Source organism: Sceloporus occidentalis, unplaced genomic scaffold (genome assembly GCF_023333645.1).
Source record: "Sceloporus occidentalis isolate IW3139 unplaced genomic scaffold, rSceOcc1.0.p SCAF_166, whole genome shotgun sequence".
Taxonomy (NCBI): Eukaryota; Metazoa; Chordata; class Lepidosauria; order Squamata; family Phrynosomatidae; genus Sceloporus; species Sceloporus occidentalis.
Window position 1 is genome coordinate 1,697,884 of NW_028317146.1, and position 19,311 is coordinate 1,717,194.

At 37.6% G+C, this 19,311-nt stretch overlaps 1 protein-coding gene across 1 annotated transcript in view; it reads left to right on the top strand.

Annotated features, from left to right (window-relative positions):
• LOC149279446 (transforming growth factor beta receptor type 3-like) overlaps nucleotides 1–3,783 on the top strand; it is a 100,817-nt gene extending 97,034 nt beyond the window's left edge. Inside the window, exon 18 of the mRNA XM_089501217.1 lies at nucleotides 3,665–3,783. Within this exon, the coding sequence (XP_089357343.1) occupies nucleotides 3,665–3,783 (119 nt within the window). The remainder of the gene's footprint in view (nucleotides 1–3,664) is intronic.
• Nucleotides 3,784–19,311: the final 15,528 nt, after the last annotated feature.

The window sequence follows — 19,311 nt, forward strand, 5'->3', positions numbered from 1 at the left end:
TGGACAGATTGTTCCCATACTGAACGAGGCATTCCTTCCTACTTATGTGCAAAATTATTTTTGTTTATTGCAGGTTCTAACTAAATTTAGCGAGCGAAACGCGTTTACTTGTTTCCCCTCTGGGCAATGTACCCCTGCTGTGTGCTATGCAGCCGGTTACACGCCTGCAATAATAAAGTATTTTTGCACATCAAGGTGTTTTTAGCTTTTATTTTCCGGCTCCTGCAGAAGTCTCCTGCCTTTGTGTTGTGTCGATGTTGGTGAGATTCTCTGGAGACCTGAATGCTGCAGACTTTATTTCAATGTCAATGTCTACATAGCATCCCACCATGTGCTGTGGGTACTGACCTAAGCAAAATTGGGCTTATATCCAATTTTTATGATTCAAGACTTTGTTGGGTATATGGCTTCTTTTACTCGCCATACCTGGCAAATCTCTGTTTGACCTGAAGTCTCCAGATTAGGCACAGATTGGTCATACCTACTCACCGCCCATTCACCACTCACTTCCCTTACTACACCCAGCTAATTTAAGGCTGATTGGGGCTAGCCTCATCTCCATGAGTGGCTAACCCTGGGCCACCATAAAGTCACTCCCCAGATGAGGGAGCCCACCAGGTGGCCCACCCTTGGAAGTTCCTCCCCACCTTTAAAGGAAACATGCAAGGGAAGGATAAGAGCATTGCCTAATTTCTGCAGCGTAACCACAAACAGATGCTTAACCTGGAATTTAATGATAAACTTTGCTAGGGGTTGACTTTAGTAACCCGTGAAAAGATGCAGGAACACCATCTGATAAATCTAATACTTTTTTTATTTTTATACAACACTTCCCTGATTTGTTTCTTTGTGGATTACTCTTAGAGTGGTGTAATTGCTTGGTTTGTACAGTGGTTGACAGTAATGTTGTAATATGACCCTCCTGCAAAGAATCTCAGCCAGTTCTACATTCTGCTTTTTTGGCACAGATGTTGATGGGGCCTTAAAAGGGGAATGAGACTTGTAACCGTTCCTGTATTCAGATGGCAAAAACATCTTCCTATTAGACCCGTCGTTCAGCACTGACGGGTCTAATGGTTTGTTATTAATTATCCTAACATCTTCCAGTACTTAGAAAAACTATATTAAAAACAGCCAGATAGAGGTTTCTTATCATGCCGCTGTCTCGGAAGTATGATGCAAAGTTTTTTCAATGTGACCTTAGTGTCACAATAGAACAAAAAAATTAATTAAAAAAAATACATTTTAAGAGGTCCATAGGCATGCAACAGTTTGCAGAGTTTATATTCTGTTCTGAGGTCTGGATCTGGTACATGTTTAAGGCAGTCTGTACTGTATATGCCAACAACCATTGGAGCCGGTATAGTTCTAGTGTTAGTGTTAGTGTTAGTGTGAAACAGGGTTTCCCTTGTAAGTAAATTTGCTGACTTAATATAACCCTACTTTAATTACTATCAAGATATTTAAATAAGTACTTGTGTTAATGTTTTTGTTATAGTTTTGTAATTGTATATGAGGTCGTCATTGTCATTGAAATCCTTATTTGCAAAGAAAACACTATTGTTGAGCAGTCTGACTTTATTGAAAATTATTATATTTTATCATATGAGTGTAGTTTCCAGACTTATGAATATGCATTGCAGAATAGGAATTTTCTCCTATCCAACTTTTCATTTCTTTTGTAAATGTTTTCTGTCAACAAAAAACTAAACTAGTCACAATATATACCCCCAATACCATATACAGTAACAATACATAATCTGCTGGTGCTCCATAATACAAAATGTCTCCCCCCCCCCCCCCACAGTATCTGACTTGTACATATTTTTTGTGAGCATCTCTTAATATAACGGTTTCCTATAACATATTTATCAGTTGTGGAATTAAACAGGTTTTACCTTCCAGCCCATCAGGTGTACCCACTGAGATACACGTACCACAGGCTGTGAAACACTGATCTAGAGTATGTCTTTCCGCTTGGGTAATGCATATAGACTGACCACTGTCTCTATGTATCTTGCTTCATTGATTAACAAGTGCTTCACACATTGAGGCTAGGAGCAGAGAACAGATGTTCTCTCTTTACCTATTGCACTTTTACTTGCAGGCAGCAGAGAATCCAATCTTTGTCACAGTCTGAAGGTAGACATAGAACTTCCAAGAGCCTGTGGTAACACCATTGTGGTATAGACGTTTGGCAAGGTTATGTGGAAATAAAACATCAGAGGACTGGCAGATGTTTACCGCCTATGTTAAATTGGAAATCCGGTCTTAAAGTTATGTTGTATGCTTGAGTAATGCAGTAGTACCCTTGATTGAGCTTCCGAAATTCTGTGGCCCCATACATCAGTATTGCCAACACCAAATTAGATCCCATATTGGATAAAAATATCAGTGCGGTGAATTGAATTTGAGGGCCGCTTTTTTAGCAGTCCTTTCTGCACCCAAGTGGTAGCAGCTCTGTTTCCAGGGCCAAACTGGCATAAGCACAGCTGGTTACATTGCCTACTAAAAGTGTGCGGCAGTACACTACATGGTGTGAGAGGTCCTGTTGGGCGCTGGCCGGCTGTGCATTTGCCAATCTGGGCCTGGTGACATAGAAACATAGAAAGTGACAGTAGATAAGAACCAGTAGGCCCATCCAGTCTGCCCAACCTCTGAGTACTTTCCTTTAGTACTTGCCCTTATCCTATATCTAGCTTGGCCTTATGCCTATCCCATGCTTGCTTAAATGACTTTACTGTATTAACATCTACCACTTCTGCTGGGAGGCTATTCCATGCGTCCACTACCCTTTCCGTAAAGTAATATTTTCTGATGTTACCATTAAACCTTTGCCCCTCTAGTTTATGCTTGTGTCCTCTTGTTGTGGTAGTATTTCTCCTTTTAAATAAACTCTCTTCCTTTACCTTGTTGATTCCCTTTAAGTATTTAAATGTTTCTATCATATCCCCCCTGTCCCGTCTTTTTTCCAGGCTATATAGGTTAAGATCCTTTAACCTGTCCTGGTAAGGTTTATCTTGTAATCCATAAACCATTTTAGTAGCCCTTCTCTGCACACTTCTCCAACATTTCTATATGACTTGCATGTTATATATTCACCTGTATCCACATATGTCAAGAGGCACTTTGTAGAGCTATGTCTTACATGAGCACTAGATAACACTAAAACATTTTACCATCTTTAAAAAAAAACTGAATATGATTTGAGTCTCACACTGGGTCAACAGTATTGGAAACAGATATGTCTTTGTTCAACATGAAATCTGTTAACAAATGCATGTTAAAGCTTGTTTTTAAATACTAATGTGATTAATGTCTGCTTCACAGTCAGGCAACTGATCAACGGGTTTTAATCCCAGGCAAACAGTTCTTGCGTTTTATTAATGAACATAGATTGTGTCTTTCACTGACGAGACGTACATTGCATACCAGGTGTCCCAGTTATCTCTCTTTAATAAATGCAGCCAAATATTTTACTTGCGTGTACCAACGGGAATAGGTTAAGTGTTGTATTTACACATATTTCATGGAAATGTTAAATGCCCAGTGGTTTGCTTCCCGACACTTTGTAAATGGCCTTTTTGATTCATTTGACTCTAAGCAACATGTGAAAACTAATCAGTAATATGTATTCTATATTTTTGTTTCTCAAAAATTTCAGGTGGTACAGCAGGAAGGCAACAGGTCCCCACATCCCCGCCGGCTTCAGAAAACAGCAGCGCAGCACACAGTATTGGCAGCACACAAAGCACACCCTGTTCTAGCAACAGTACTGCCTAACACAAGCCACAGGACGACTGAAGATCAACGTTAGGGGCAGAGGTTCAAAGTCACTGTTTGTTGACATTAGCTCTTTAAAGCTAGAAGGGAATCATTTGGTTCCTTTCTGAAAGGGAAAAAGGATCTCAGTGTAATATCTCCTGATTTATTTTTTTGGTGGAAGGCAGTTCTTTGGGCCTGTCCAAAGCCCGCCATGCCAAAAGAGTGGTAAAACTACTAATTATGCAGTGTACAGATCTGCAATACGAGTTTCTTAGCTCTCAATGTGAAGCGAATGCCAGTTTTAAAAATGCTGCTTTCATCCCGTTCAACCTGTATTCAGGCTCCATGGCTTTCTGTGTGTGTATATGAATATATGTGTGTATATATATATATATATATATATGAGTATATATGTATATACATATATATATATATATTTTTTCTTTTCATATTTTTTTTTTAAAGAAGGGATTTGGTATGCGTTGGGCTACCATGGCAGCTGCAATACAGTGTTCAATTTTAGCCACTACAGAGCAGCACTTTTATTTTGTCTTTAAAGCTGTGTCCATAGTCTACATGCATCTGAAATACCTATTTGTGTTGATGACATTCTCTTGCAAACGACCAGCACAGCCCCAAGTTCTAACAGAACATCTGCCTGCCAGTATATTATGTCTTAATAGTAGTGTACAGGCAGGACTGAATAGATTCATCTTTGCTTAATGTGTCTGCCTGCTGCACATGGAAAAACACTTTGTTGTCCAAGTGTCTGTTGGCAGGTGACGCTTTCTCCATTGTTGTGCTGGTGATCCAAAGTGAGTAGATAATCATCTCCACACATTATTCTATGGGATAATTTTTATTTTTATTTTTTAGAAGGGGAGGGGTTAATACTAGGGATGAGGCTGATAATATCTAATGCGGGGCAATGATTTACAGTCTCCAGGGTAAGTCTGAAATCTCGATGGAATGATTCTTACAGCTATTTAGATGATGTTTTAAACAAAGGGAATTTAATATTCATAAAGAAATTGATTTCCATATCAGCCATTTATCTCCCCACTAAATGTGTGGTGCCTGTTTTTGACACCACACACTTCAATACACAATATATATATATATATATATATATATATATATAATATATATAATCAAGATTGATACACAGTGGGGTCTTAAATAAAATAGAAATAGAGCCAGACTGAGGCTAAGCAATTGTTCCATGGATTTTATGCCATTTTCTAGGCTAGCCCACATTTCTATGACCTCACACATTGGTTTCCCAGTCCAGCAGCCCCATGTACCACCCTTTGCCCTAGTACAATAATCTGCGAATGTACTATCTGTTGTTACTTTTATTCAGTATGTGTCAGGGTATATAAACAAGCCATGGTATGACATAAAAAAATTCCCACTTTTCTCTGCTTATCAGATGCTATTGTGCCTCACCACGGCTGTGTCCCTCGCTCATGTCGCTCTAAAGGTTTAGGTTTCTTTATCACACTTGCCATCCAAGCATAGTTGGCAGGTATGATTTACCTTGTGGCACACCTGAGAAATCTGGCACTTTATACTGTAGATCAGAGAACCTTTTCTGCCAAACTAAATTTTGGCTTTAAGTAATCTGTGTTGCACAACACCTAAGGAGTTAAATACAAGCAGCCGCTGCACTTCTGTTAAAAGTATCTTCTGTATAAACAACTGCATTCACATCCCGCCTGTGGTCACAGGCTGTGCTGTAAAACCATTTGCTTTATTGAAGAATTTATAGGTTTTTTTGTAATGGCTCTCTAGTTACTAAGCAGCATGTGTTTTTTCTGTGGTATTTGGTCTGGTGTTGTACTGTCCTTTGGGGTGACGTTTGAAAAGACTCATCCGGTGTCTGTCATGCGAACACATGCTGTCTTAAAAGTAACTTGGGACATGCTTCGCTGAGGGTAATTTCATTGAGGTCTGCAGCGGTTTAATACAACTGTATTTTCTGTTGCCAGGAATAGGAGATTGACCAAAATGTAAAGTCTTAGATTAATCATTTAGAGCATACACAACTCCTATACTAAACCAAATATAAGGCCACCACTGAAATATGGAGTCTACAGAACAGATACAGCATGTGACCTCTTAGAGTTCTGGCTTCTAATATAGTGCCTGTCTATATCTTGTGTGGGCAACTGACCATACATGCTACCCCACACTATGACACAATACTTAAACACACAACATGAAATATCCCTACGGTGAGCTTTCCCAAAGGCTTATGTAGTTTTGTAAACATTGACGTACGTCACTTTCTGCACATTGAACTGGCTGGCTTCCGGTTTAATTTTGAAAGTTAAGAGATAAATGTACAAAATAAAGTAAATACAAAATATATACATAGCATCACACTCATGATAGCAAGCTCCCAACACATGTGTCCTAATGAGTGTCATAGAAATAATAATGTACATAATACTAATATTGTATCTTTCATCATTTAAAATTCAAAACTCATGATCCATGTTTTTAAACCCATCCAGACACCTTTGCACTTAGGTGTCAGTATTTTGAATGGTTAGACATATACGAAATATATTTTTGAACAAGGACAGCTGAATCAGCATGCTGTAAACCAGTGCCTGCAGGCGTAGACACAGTCACTTGCCATGGCTTTCTTATACTCCAAGCAAATCTTCCTATACCCATCAGTTCTTGGGTTCCTTTGCTCCTTGAGTTGTTTATGGCCTGACTAGGCTACTAAATTATATATAATTTAGGGCCAGGTGAGGAGCCTGTATAGAAAGTGTAGCCAGCGGCAATTTCAAAATATTCAGGTAGTGCAGAATACCAAAGAATCATGTTGAAGTACGGAACCAGCCAAATGGGTGTTGGCCACCCATTCTCTGTACTGGTTGTGCCTTTGGGACACCTCAAATCTAAATCCACCCGTTGCACTAACCCTCCTAATTTTTTCCCATGGCTGTGCGAGAATTACAGCTAAAATTACGGCATGATAATTGGTGAGGTTAAAGAAGTGTCGGCTTGCTGCTTTTGAAGGTTGTGTTCTAAGCTTATGCGCAGGGTTAGAAGAGGAAAAATAAATAATTTTCATGGGGAGAACAAATAGTGATTGTTTCCATGTATATCCCGAAGTTCAATATAAGCTACCTGTGTGTTGGACAATTATGTGCTTTGCCTTAGTTGCAAATGAATGTATTTTACAAGCTTAATCTTTGTACAAAAAAGGGAAAAAAATCTTTAAAATGTCTTCAAAGAAGACAAGAGACTTTACTATTCTCATAGCTATATTTTATTACAGTATATATAAAGATTATATTTAAATGTTTTAAGATAAGTTACTCTATAAGATTGTCTTTTTTTATTATCATTTCAATTACTGTGAATTTTTATGCCCCCTTTTGTAAATTCTCTGCACCCCAACACAATCCATCTCATAACTGGTATTGTCAAATGCGAGAGTTTAATTATGAGCTGGACTAAAGACAAAAATTGTAAACACTTTAAATGTATATTTTCAGAGAGAATGTTTGTTCTATCAATAATTGTGCCTATTAAGATTATATATATAAAACAGTATCTACAAATGTATATTTACAGTTTAAAAACAAAAGAAAAATGTTATTCATACTTTATCCAAAATGTATATGGGAGGTCACATTCAATTTATTGGCATATACTGTATAGAAAGCTTGTATGTGTAAGATTACTATACTAAGTTAAATCTAAGCAATTAAAATGTGTTTATTGTAAATTCATATAAATGTGTTTAATATATATGTATGTTCAGCTGTCAGATGCCACCAAGTTATGTATAAATCTCATTTGATGTCCTTTAGTATGGAGTGGTACCAATTAGCAGAGTAAAAATTAATTCAAATAATTAGCTTTGAGCAGCAGTACTAGAACATACAAAGATGTTCCCTCTTGCACAAATATATATAGTTTCAGGCTTTATGGTTGTTGCTCTTGGTTATATTGCTGTCTGGATACCTTTGAAAGAGAAACAGGTTATTTAATGATACCTTATGACATCTACCATCAGTCACTTAAAGTATGAGATTTGTTCCACAAACTCTAGGAGTTTGAAGGCCACTTGTGATCTCATCATCTCCAGATGAACAAAGACTTCTAGGTCACTTGCACAACAAAGTCCTATATGTAGAATAGAATAATTCTGTTTTACATACACTGATATTCTTGGCATAGTTAAATCTTTCTGCTGAGAATCATGTTGTTTGAAATTGTGCTCCTTCCCAGCATGATTTTTTTTTTTTATTATTATTTTAGTGTTTGTCTTTGAAGCATATTGAAGGTTGAATGCATAGACTAATCTGAGATTCCAACAAGTTAGTGCCTCCAAATTCTTGACTGCATCTCCTTCCTCTATACTAACCCATTTAGGCTACCCACACCAGGTCTAGGTTAGCCTACATCCATGCAAGACCCTGGCAAGGTATGTGCTTTACTTCCGTAATTGTATATAAAAAAGGAACCCAATAATAGCATAGGTAATGTTATCTAATAGTTGAAGTCTTACCCTTTTAGATAACAAAATGTTTTTATTTGTTTGGCTATTTGTATGTTTAGTGTTTGCAGCTCCATATAATCAAGCACAGCACATAGATCTGTGGTCAGACAATAAATACACTATTCTGATGTTACTTATGGACAGTTGTGTGAAAAAGAAAGTACACTCTTTGAATTTTATGGTTTTACATATCAGGACATAACCATCATCTGTTCGTTAGCAGGTCTAAACATTAGGTAAATACAACTTTAGACGAACAACAACACATGACCTATTATACCTTTTCATGGTGTAGTCTACAAAAAGAGAGCCAAAATGAAGAAGCCACGTGTGAAGTACACCTTAGCTTGTGGAACCACCTTTAGCAGCAAAAAATTTAAGTAGTTTTCTGTATGACTTAATCAGTCTCTTACATTGTCGTGGAGGAATTTTGACCCACTCTTCTTTACAACATTGCTTCAGTCCTTTGAGGTGTGCATTTGTTTATGCGCAGCTCTCTTAAGATCCCGCAACAGCATTGCAATTGGGTTGAGGTCTGACTGGGCCATTGCAACACCTTGATTCTTTTTCATTTTTTTCAGCTATTCTGTTGGAGATTTGCTAGTGTGCTTGGGATCATTGTCCCGCTGCATGACCCAATTTTGGCCAAGCTTTAGCTGTCAGACAGATGGCCTCACATTTGACTCTAGAATACTTTGGTATACAAGGGAGTTCATGGTAAACTCGATGACTGCAAGGTTCCCAGGTCCTGTGGCTGCAAAACAAGCCCAAATCATCACCTATCCACAACTGTGCTTGACAGTAGGTATATGAGGTGTTTGTGCTGATATGCTGTTTTTGTGGCGCTGTGCATTATGGCCAAACATCTCCACTTTGGTCTCATCTGTCCAAAGGACATTGTTACAGAAGTCTTGTGGTTTGTTCATACGCAACTTTGCAAACCTAAGGTGTTCTGTCATGATTTTGTTTTTGTTTTTTTTAAGGAGAATAGGCTTTCTCGTGTCAACCCTTCCAAACAAACCATACTTGTTCAGTCTTTTTCTAATTAGACTGTCATGAACACATTTGACATGCTGTGAGGCCTGCAGAGTCTGAGATGTAATGTTTGGGTTTTTTGCAATTTCTCTGAGCATTGCACGGTCTGACCTTGGGGTGAATTTTACTGGGATGCCTACTCCTGGGAAGATTGGCAACTGTCTTGAATGTTTTCCAATTTTGAATAATCTTTCACTGTAGACTGATAGACTTTAAATTGTTTGGAAATGGCTTTATAACCCTTCCCAGATTGATGGACAGCAAAAACTGCTTCTCTAAGATCATTGCTGATGTCTTCCCTCATTGGCATTGTGTTAGCACACAACTGAATGCTCCAGACCTGCAAACTTCAGCTTTTGTAGAAGTGGTGACGCCTGCTGATGGTCAGTTAATCAAGTGCATTTGATCATGGAATTAGTAAAGGTGTACCTAGTTGTTCACACATGGCTTCTCCATCTTGGCTTTATTTTTGTTGAATAATAATATTATGTAATATGTCATGTGTTGTTGTTCATCTGAGATTGTATTTACCTAATTTTTAGACCTGCTAAGGAACATGATGATTGTTATGTTCGGATATGTTAAACCATATAATTCAAAGATTACTTTCTTTTTCACATGATTTTATGGATGTTAAACCTACTGTTTAACACCACCTGTTAATGTATCTTTAAACATCCCTAAACAATTATATCTTGATTCCATTTAAATACATGTCAATACAAAAGCTACATGTTTTTTCGTATGACGTTATGCACCTTAACAGTATGTTATATCCCTTTGCATGGATCTCACAGACCAGTGCACCAATTGCAGTGTAAATAAAGTATTCCACTCTTCTTGCACACAATCATTTTAAAGAACTGCAAATAGAAATTATATTTTCTGGTACTGCTGTTCAAATTACAAAACTAAATATTTTGAGCTGATCAAACTTGGCACCCCTTCTTTAAAAGGACACAAGCATTATATTTCACCACTTACTCTATAGTCCTTAATGAAAGTGAAAAATAATAAAATAAAGATGACAACATGTGTGAGACTTTAACAGCAATTCAAGAAAACCCTAAACCATTACCATTAGTATAATGCACTTTGTACATTATTGTCTGTACTCACAAGCCCCCAGACTAGTGTAAGAATTAAGACACTTACAGATGTGGATTAAATAGAAAGGGAAGGTCCCTAAAGACCAAAACAATGTTTAGTTGCACCCACAGATGTGGTGCAATTCTCTAAATTGTAGGATTGATGCCAGTTTTGTACACGTCTTTCATAGTGTGTGTTCTGGCACCTGGAAAATGTTTGTGGTGGATAAAGTAATTCACCCATAAAGGGCAATTTTTATCTGCTTTCAAATTCCACTGGCATGAAAATGTTCACAAACGGCTTTGTCTGTGGCATTTTTCCTCTGAGCTCTGGTGGATGTATTATTTGCTGTCATGCTCCATGAAGAATTTCATAATCTCTCACTCTCCCTGTCTCTGCAGAGTTAAGTATCTAAAATAAAATATATAAAAAAACATTGTATTCAACCTCAAACAGAGATGTTGTAAACAATACCATGTATTTCATTTTCTCTATTTTCTTGAGATTGTGTTTTTAGCTAATTTTACAAGCATTTCTATTAAAAGTTGTCCCAAAATGTTATATTAAAACACTCTTATATATAATCTACCTCATTGATCCAAGGGAGTGTATAAGGTTCCCCATACAATGTCATGTTTCAGAGTAAAGATGACCATGATCTCTATATGATACCTGGCAGTTGTATCTGTATCTGTAAAATAATTTTGACTAGCAAATGTGCATGGAAAACATATTCCAATACTTATTCATGTGGCTATGCATATGGATCTTTGACATCACAGGCTTCTCAGATTGTTTTTATGTTGCCATTTGTATCCCACAAGCTTGCGTAGTATCTGAGAAACTTAGTTGATGAAAATATCTCAGAGATTCAAAAGCTGGGTAAACTTGCGCACATCTATGCAATCATATAAGCTTATTCCAGGTGTCAATTGCAAGCTTGAAGGCAAGCACCCAACTGCATTGCGATCATAATTATAAAGGTCAATTTGACATTATAGACACTTGTTGTGGGCTACATTAGGCAGCTCTAATTTCCACTATTTCAGAAATGTTGTTAATTTTATGTCTTGTACATTTCAGGTAATGTTTCATCTTCTACATTTGTGCATAATAAAGTTATATATAAGTGAACAAATTGTGGAATGGCTTTTATTTTATCTAAATGTAATTCAAAGTTATGATGTGAGTGAAAGCTATTACACCAGTACTGGTCAATGTTACCTGCTACTTTTCCGCACTTGGATAATTGGTATTGTAAATCTATTGTCATTCACTGTTAGCAAAGGACTAGTTAAATGTCCAACCAGTATCTATATTTGTGGTAAAGCATATAGAGAGGAATGCTGTTGGAAAAGATCTTCTCAATAAAGGTCCCCCTCTGGTGACCAACTATTTGGTAAAACCTGGAAGGAAAACCAGAGGCTTCATTTTAGTTTGTCTAACTATGTTAGGCTGTGTGAGATGTTCAGGTATAAAAGTTGCAATTTGTCAGGATCCTAAGCAAAACAAAGGATTGTGGAGCCCATGCACAGACTAAAAACATCAACAAAGTTAAAAGGTTAATTGAAATGGTTGTAATATACTTCCAAAATCTACTGTGATACACTGCATTTTCCCTGCCTGGTTCCTCTCTGGTTCCTCAGCTGATGGTCGGTATAAGGAATTAGGGAAACAAGAAATAGGAACAAATGGGGAATGATATGCAATCATCACCCTTGGATGGACACTCAGGAATAAGGTACAGGGGTGACTGGGACCTATTTCACAATTAGCTTGCAAGAAACTGAATTACACATACATTTATATTTTATGGTTGCTTTAGAAACGCATAGCCAGCGCCAGCATGGCTGAGCAGTATAAAGACAAACTAGGAAGCAGTCAGACTTGGGACTGAATCCCAGCAAACACTGCTAATCTTGTCAATTCCTATAGATTTTTACTTTTGTGGTAAACATTAGGGTTCAGACGGTCAAGGATGTGGGGAACTAGACACAAGCGTTTTATCTAATTGCATTTTATATCTGATGTGTTTTTTAAGTAAATATTGTTTAATTATTTTATTTCTAGGTAACATGAAGTGGTTCCTGGTATCTGGGGTTGGTAGAAATCTGCAAACACTAGTACAATGATAAACTTTACAATCTGATAAATACACATTTTCTTGACATGTAGACAGAGCTGCCACAACACTACCATTAGCCTATGCTTGATAGCAGTGGGGCTGAGTCTTACACACAACCTTAGAGGCCTTCTGGAACATAATCTTATTGTTAATCTAGATCCCCAGATACTGCCACAGAGGACAATTTTGTAATTAATGGTGATTTCCATCTATCTTTGGCAGCACAAGTGAGATGATCTGCTTCCCTCTGAGGTATGGTAGTAGATTAGGACTATAAGAGAGAGCTCTCCTCCCACATACCCAGTGTTCTTCCTGCCTTACCTGCAGATAGGAGTGAGACCATCATCCTGTTTATTTTTATCCGGCCCCAGGTAGAGCTGATGTGTACTCTCCTGCTACACGCTCCTGGGTAGGGTGGGTGATTACGTCTTTTAGGGACATCCCATAGTTAGTGCACATGACACAGGCTCTAACCTTGTTTCTTCTGAATGTCCCCGGGGGGAAAGGTTGGGGTCTGTGGGGTCGGAACCTGGAGCAGGTAGGCTTTAGTGCTAGTCAGCCTGCTGCGGGGCTCTCTGGGCGTAGTGCGCGTATGCAGCCTGGTGTTTCTGGGTTCCACTACAGCCACAATTTGTCACCATGATCATTGTTTTGCGTGTAGGTCATTGTTATTATACTAGGTATGTGATAGGGGAGGCCTATTATTTCAGTTACAAAGTAAGGAACAGCGATGTTATCTTTGATTTATACTTTTAAATGTTATGATATTAAGACCAAACCAAGGACTGTTTAAGATGTCTACACCAGAGAAAGTTTTATATTCCTGTGCTTCACGTTTACAATCCACAGCATAACCTCCTGCTTGACTTGGAAAATGGTTCAGTACTAGAAACCACAACAACAGAAACAAAATACATGGTCCTTAATGGCACAACATCTCTAACACATCATATAAAATGTTAACTAAGCAAACAACATTTTAAAATTCTCTATGCAGAAGATTATGGTAAAGTACATTTACCGTATGGTTTATGGTGAAGCCAGAAGGGCCCGCCATACCATCTATGGCTTTGAAATTCATGGGTGTGCCACCGCCAGGTTGTCTCATATGTTTGCTATGTAGCATGTTTTTCCCCTCCCAGGCTCAATCATGCTTCATTCAGTCACGATGGGTTTTTAACTTGATATAAGTAATTTATTGTAAGTGAATTGTGGCCCGGAAGGTGCATGACTCACTGATGCACCGTATATTGTATGATTCCTTCACCAAAATAAGTACATTGGCTCCTGTGCAGATATCCCATCATAGATAGATACAAATATATTTACATAAATTATATATGGAGGGACCAACAGCAGGATTTTAATGCAAATGTGAAAATAACATTTGGCCTCATGATTAGTGGAAATTATCTAAGCATAGAAACATAGATAATTTATATCTGCAGCCAAGATCTGTTTTCTGTGGTAAATTGTGGTGAGTTTTTTTCTTTGCAATATCTATTGTTCCTGATGATTGTGGTTATTTGTGTATTTCAGAATCATTGTTGATTGCCAAACTTTTCTTCCCTAAGTTTCTTTCGGTCATAAGGTCCAAGGTCACTCACTAGTATTTGAGTTATAGACATTGGAATTCACAAACATACGGTGTATGGCAGGCAACATTTTACATAATTCATTAAGCGACTTAACATAATTTATTTTCCTTCTGGAAATAAGCCTAGCTTCACTGCAAGGATTTACTACAAAACCCTGATTATATATATTAAAGAAATATATCTCCATTTTATAAAAACAGCTTCATTACTTCAGCTATACTCAATTGACCCAAGTTTACAACCAAGTAGAATTAAATTGATACCTTAGTAGTATTTACTAAGGTCGACCAAGGGGTAAATACCCAAGTGTGCACTGGAAGTCGCTGCAAACCGGGCATTTTATATATAAAAAGTCTGCAGATACCCGTATTGCATGAATTTATAAAAAGTCCAGCTACCTTAATACTCATGGCCAGGGATCAGAAAGGAGTAAATGAACTGGTCCCCAATAGTTAAAGTGCCCCCTCGACAGCAAAATTAACCTGATGGCGGACATTAGATGAATTTTACCACAGTGTATTTGTCTATATTAATTATACATTAAAAAAAATGTACATATATGATTATAAATTGAATCACCCTATTTACATTTTTTCAATATTTCGCGAAGTGTTATTCATATGAGGGAACTTAGTTAACACCATGTCATATTGTGACAAGTCCATATATTTATATAGTTGGGGAAAGTGAGTCGATTTTCTGTTCCATACAGGAAGGAAAACCACATATAATTCTAAGAAAGTAAAATATAAGATACAGCACAGCGCGAGATGTATGCTTCATATACTGTAATCCCACTTCCTTAGCCTTTTATATGGCAATGGCACTGATCTGTTTTCTTTCCAATTAGAGGAGCAGCCACACACAAACTTGTTTGCCTTTTCCTTCCAATGGTGCAGTGTATTATTCCCATGGAGGAAGGCTCAGGGCAGTGCTGGGGTTATACAATTTGTTCATCTCTATGTATAGAGAACATGCTGGTAACTCATAATTGTGTAAAGTGCTCCACTAAAAATAGTTATCACACCAGCAGCTGACCAATATTTGTCCTCTCTGCCCAATGTCCAGTTTTGATCGGACTCACTGACGGTGTCCATAGGGAAACAATTATAAAATAAAAAAATGTTAGATGGAGTAGAAACTGTTAAGGAGGTCATGGAAAGATAAAGGGCGAATATTTAAGTTCAATAGACAGGGAAGAAGTTTAGCGGGATAGAGAGGCAAAAGCAATGTGGTTTAATCGAAACAGATAATGAACAAAATGTGGTCAGTTGTTGTAGCCACGTTAATCGGTTCATAACATGTTTATATGACATAGAGACAAGTTTGGTGAAGAGTGAGCAACTTTTAATATCTAGCGTCACAGCGAGCCCCCAATAGTTGCTAACAGAAGGGTATTTGGGTCTTACCAGTGTGTAACCCTGAAGAGAAGTCTATAGTTCAGGTACTAGCATACCAAGAAATGGTACAGGCAGGCTGTTTAAGGGGCGAAGATGGCACTGTGGGACAAGTTACTTTTGAAGTCCAAGGTGCTTATTGGGCCTTTTAACACCTTTGGTTCCTTGTGTTTTAATAATTATGAGCTATTCTGTTATTGTTAAGGAACATTTTAACATAATTTTATGTAGTTATGTGGATTGCAAATACTGTGCCTCACATGATAAAATATATGGGGCTGGTGTCTAAATATTTCCAAGGCTGCTCTTCATTCCCAGTCTGGCCCTGCTATAGTTGTAAGCTTTAGACCATTTGTTAAAGAAAAATAATATTCAGTCACATAGTAATGTTTTTTTTCTGAAGAAAAGGTGCAGAAACACTAAAACACTCTAAAGAGAGAGGTTCTTGTGTAGATGTTATCTACACAACAGTCACACGGAGTTCAACATATCCAGCTTAAGAGCTTTCAAAAATCAAAATCATCTTGACTCTGCTAATATATAAGGTCCAAAATAACTGCAGCACAAAACAATAAAGTCATAGAAAAGAAACATTTTTTAAAAAAAATACAGAGCTGTAAACGGCAATATAGGTTAACACAACAAAAACGTATTTGGTTTCATTCCTTTTCTAATAAACCTTCTTTGTCTAAGGACCTGGAGGATGCCATTGTTGTTAGGCATGTCAGTCGTGATATTTTGGATGACTTTCCTTGTTCAAACACCACACTTAGCTAATTCTTTAGCTGATGAAGACTTTCATTAGTCAAAGTGTCAGGCTGGATGATTAAATATGTCTAATTGTTTTTGATACATCTAGGATTGTGCAGTACAATAGGTAATGTTGATGCCTGATCCCACATACACACAAGACGTGTTTTAATGCATACAGTATGTGTTGCTTATCTGTTGAAAAATTACAGATGTTTTTTTAGTCAAAATACAGAAACTGACCAATGTGTTCTAAAGTGCTATAACAGTGCAGCGTAAACATCACATCTGCCCCTGCAGTTTTAGATTACAACCTTGTGTTCTAACATTTATCCTCCTTTGAAATAAACTTGTACTTTGTTAAATCTCTTTATGTATTTACATACATATCATATATCCTATCTTCCTTCTCTCCTCCAAGCAATTGTGATCCTTTTAGTCTTTCCTGCTATTTTTATACTGCAAACTAGACTCGGGTGCCGGCCAACTCTACGTGTTCGTCTTCGTCTTTGTATTCCACGAATATTCGCCCGTTCCTGTGTTAGGTTTGGGCGAAAATTTGTGTACATTTTTCGTGTTTGTTTTTTTTTCTTTGTTTTTTGTAGAAGGGGTTAATGTGGTACGCACTACACTTTGGCGCCAGGATTTTAAAGGTCTATACGGGCAACTCTATTGGTCGCTGGCAGGGGCCTCCTCTGCCAATGAAGATGGCAGACGAGCCCCTGCTGGCGACCAATAGAGTCGCTCGTACAGACTTTTAAAATCCTGGTGCCGCAACTTGGCCGGGGCCCCAAGAGTTAAAGGTCCGCCATAAGAACGACTTTATTGGTCGCCGGCAGGGGCCTCCTCTAGCATCAACCAATTGGATGATGCCAGAGGAGGCCCCTGCCGACAACCAATACAGTAGCTCACACGGCCCTTTAACTCCTGACAGTGAACCTACGGATTTCCACTCCCGTTAACCCCTGCGATGCTGCGTAGATAACGGGATAGGAAATCCGTAGGTTCGCCGTCAGGATTGATGAGAATCAATCCTCTAATATTTTCTGCTCCTTCCCTTTAAACATTAAGGCAGCATCCCTATCTAATGGACATGGAAAACTATCTATGTACTGTAATATTGTCCCTGCTTTGTTTTTATATTTGGCACTCTATGGGACCATTGTAATGAGAAACTGGAATGTGTAACACATAGCAAACAGCCACAAAATTTCCTATTATCCATTTATATTTCCTTTTTTTAAAACAAATAAATACATCATGGTCTCTATAAAAATGAAGAGAGCAAATTGTCTTAAGGGTTAAAGCCATACGGAAAACTTGGATGGCAAATCCACAAAGGAAAATAACTTAGTAAGAAATCCTTAGGGATGCAAAAGCAGAAGTTTATATTTTTTTTCCATAATTACATTTACTGTCTGGGTTTGTTTTTAAACAACTCTTGAATATCTAGTCTGTGTTTCGCATTATATTTTATATTTCGTTTTTAGCAGCACGGTGGTAAGCCATGCTTCAGTTCTATTATACCATAAGGGTAGGATATAAAAAGGCCTTGGAACACTGGTGCCGTGTTGCTGGGTTGCTTCCATTATTGTTATCTGCTATTTCTATGGCACAATATGTTCTGCAGTGATGGACAATGAGCTTATACATACGCTGACCAAATTGAGCATGGCTTACCATTGTGCTTCAAACCATGGTGTAGCAGTATTACTAGAGTTTACAAGTGGAAACCTAACACGCAAAGGGTAAGAGAATCTAGAATTACTGATATAATAGACTACCTGTAAAGGTGTTTCTTATTTGGGGTATTACCCAGATAAACCTGGAAGAGTCAGTGCAGAATGTAGGCACGTGTCCTCGTGTTCAGTAGGTCTTGTTTCTCTGTAAGGTGAGATGACACCTACGCCATGCTAGGCTAGAGTTAAACTATCAGCCCACCTGCAACCCACAAATGAGATAAAACATGTATTATAAACCAAGGAGATTTAATTATAAGGTGTTACAAATATGTCCTGGTCTTTCCAAACCCACACTCTCCAAAACTCTGCTATACCTCTCGTTTCTCACTTTTTTGTCAATTACAATTTACTGTATTTTGCCTGTAAGAGGTTCGTGTTTGAAATGAAGAGTTTAGAGATCCAAAACATCCCCCCACACCCCGTACTGAAATTCAGAATAAGAATTAAGAGTGGGCACTCAAGGAATATGGTTCACATATTACCTGACACAAAAACAAAAGTACAATCTTGAATAAATAAAGCACAGCTTTCCACGTGGGATCTATTTTCCTGTTTATGTGATTCTCTTTTAATTAAAGCAAAGCATTTAATGACAGCACTTTGCCGAAGCCAATTAATAAGTGGCTGCATCAGTACAGCCACAATACAGATGTGAATCTGAAACAGGAAAACGTGTCTTTATTTTTTTATATATTTGTTTTTGTAGCTGATATCCCAGACTTATTTTACCTTAGTCTTAGTTAATATAAACTGTCTCAGTTACTCTAAATGTTTACATTAGCTTGGCTCAGAGAACTGTTTACTTGGTGAGATGTACTGGGGGATTGATGGGTTCTTTATGCATTGGAAATCTTAAACTGTTAGTAGATATAATGGGTGATACATTTAAAGAGATCTTCTGGCACAAAGCAGGGGCGTTCTTTTGGTTTCAATGTAACTGATTTACGTTTAAAACTTTAGAAGTTTAGTTATCTCTCTATGCAGCGTAAGGAAGGGGTCTACAGATGGATAAGAAGACTTTTTTTTTAAAAAGACACGAAAAAGTATAAAAACCTTTGAAATAGCTAAATCTGGTTATTCATCTTCATGAAAAACAAAGAGTAAATGAATTTACCATCCTGCTATTCACTTTGGCTTTCAGTATTTAAAAATGAAGCAAAGAATAAAATTTCTTTCCTCTAACCTTATCTGCTGTCCCTTGGCTATTGCTTTTCTCACTTAAGTTTCAGTCATTAAATCGCTCTCCCCAGTTCCTTGGCTGAAACTAGCATTTCTGGTATTT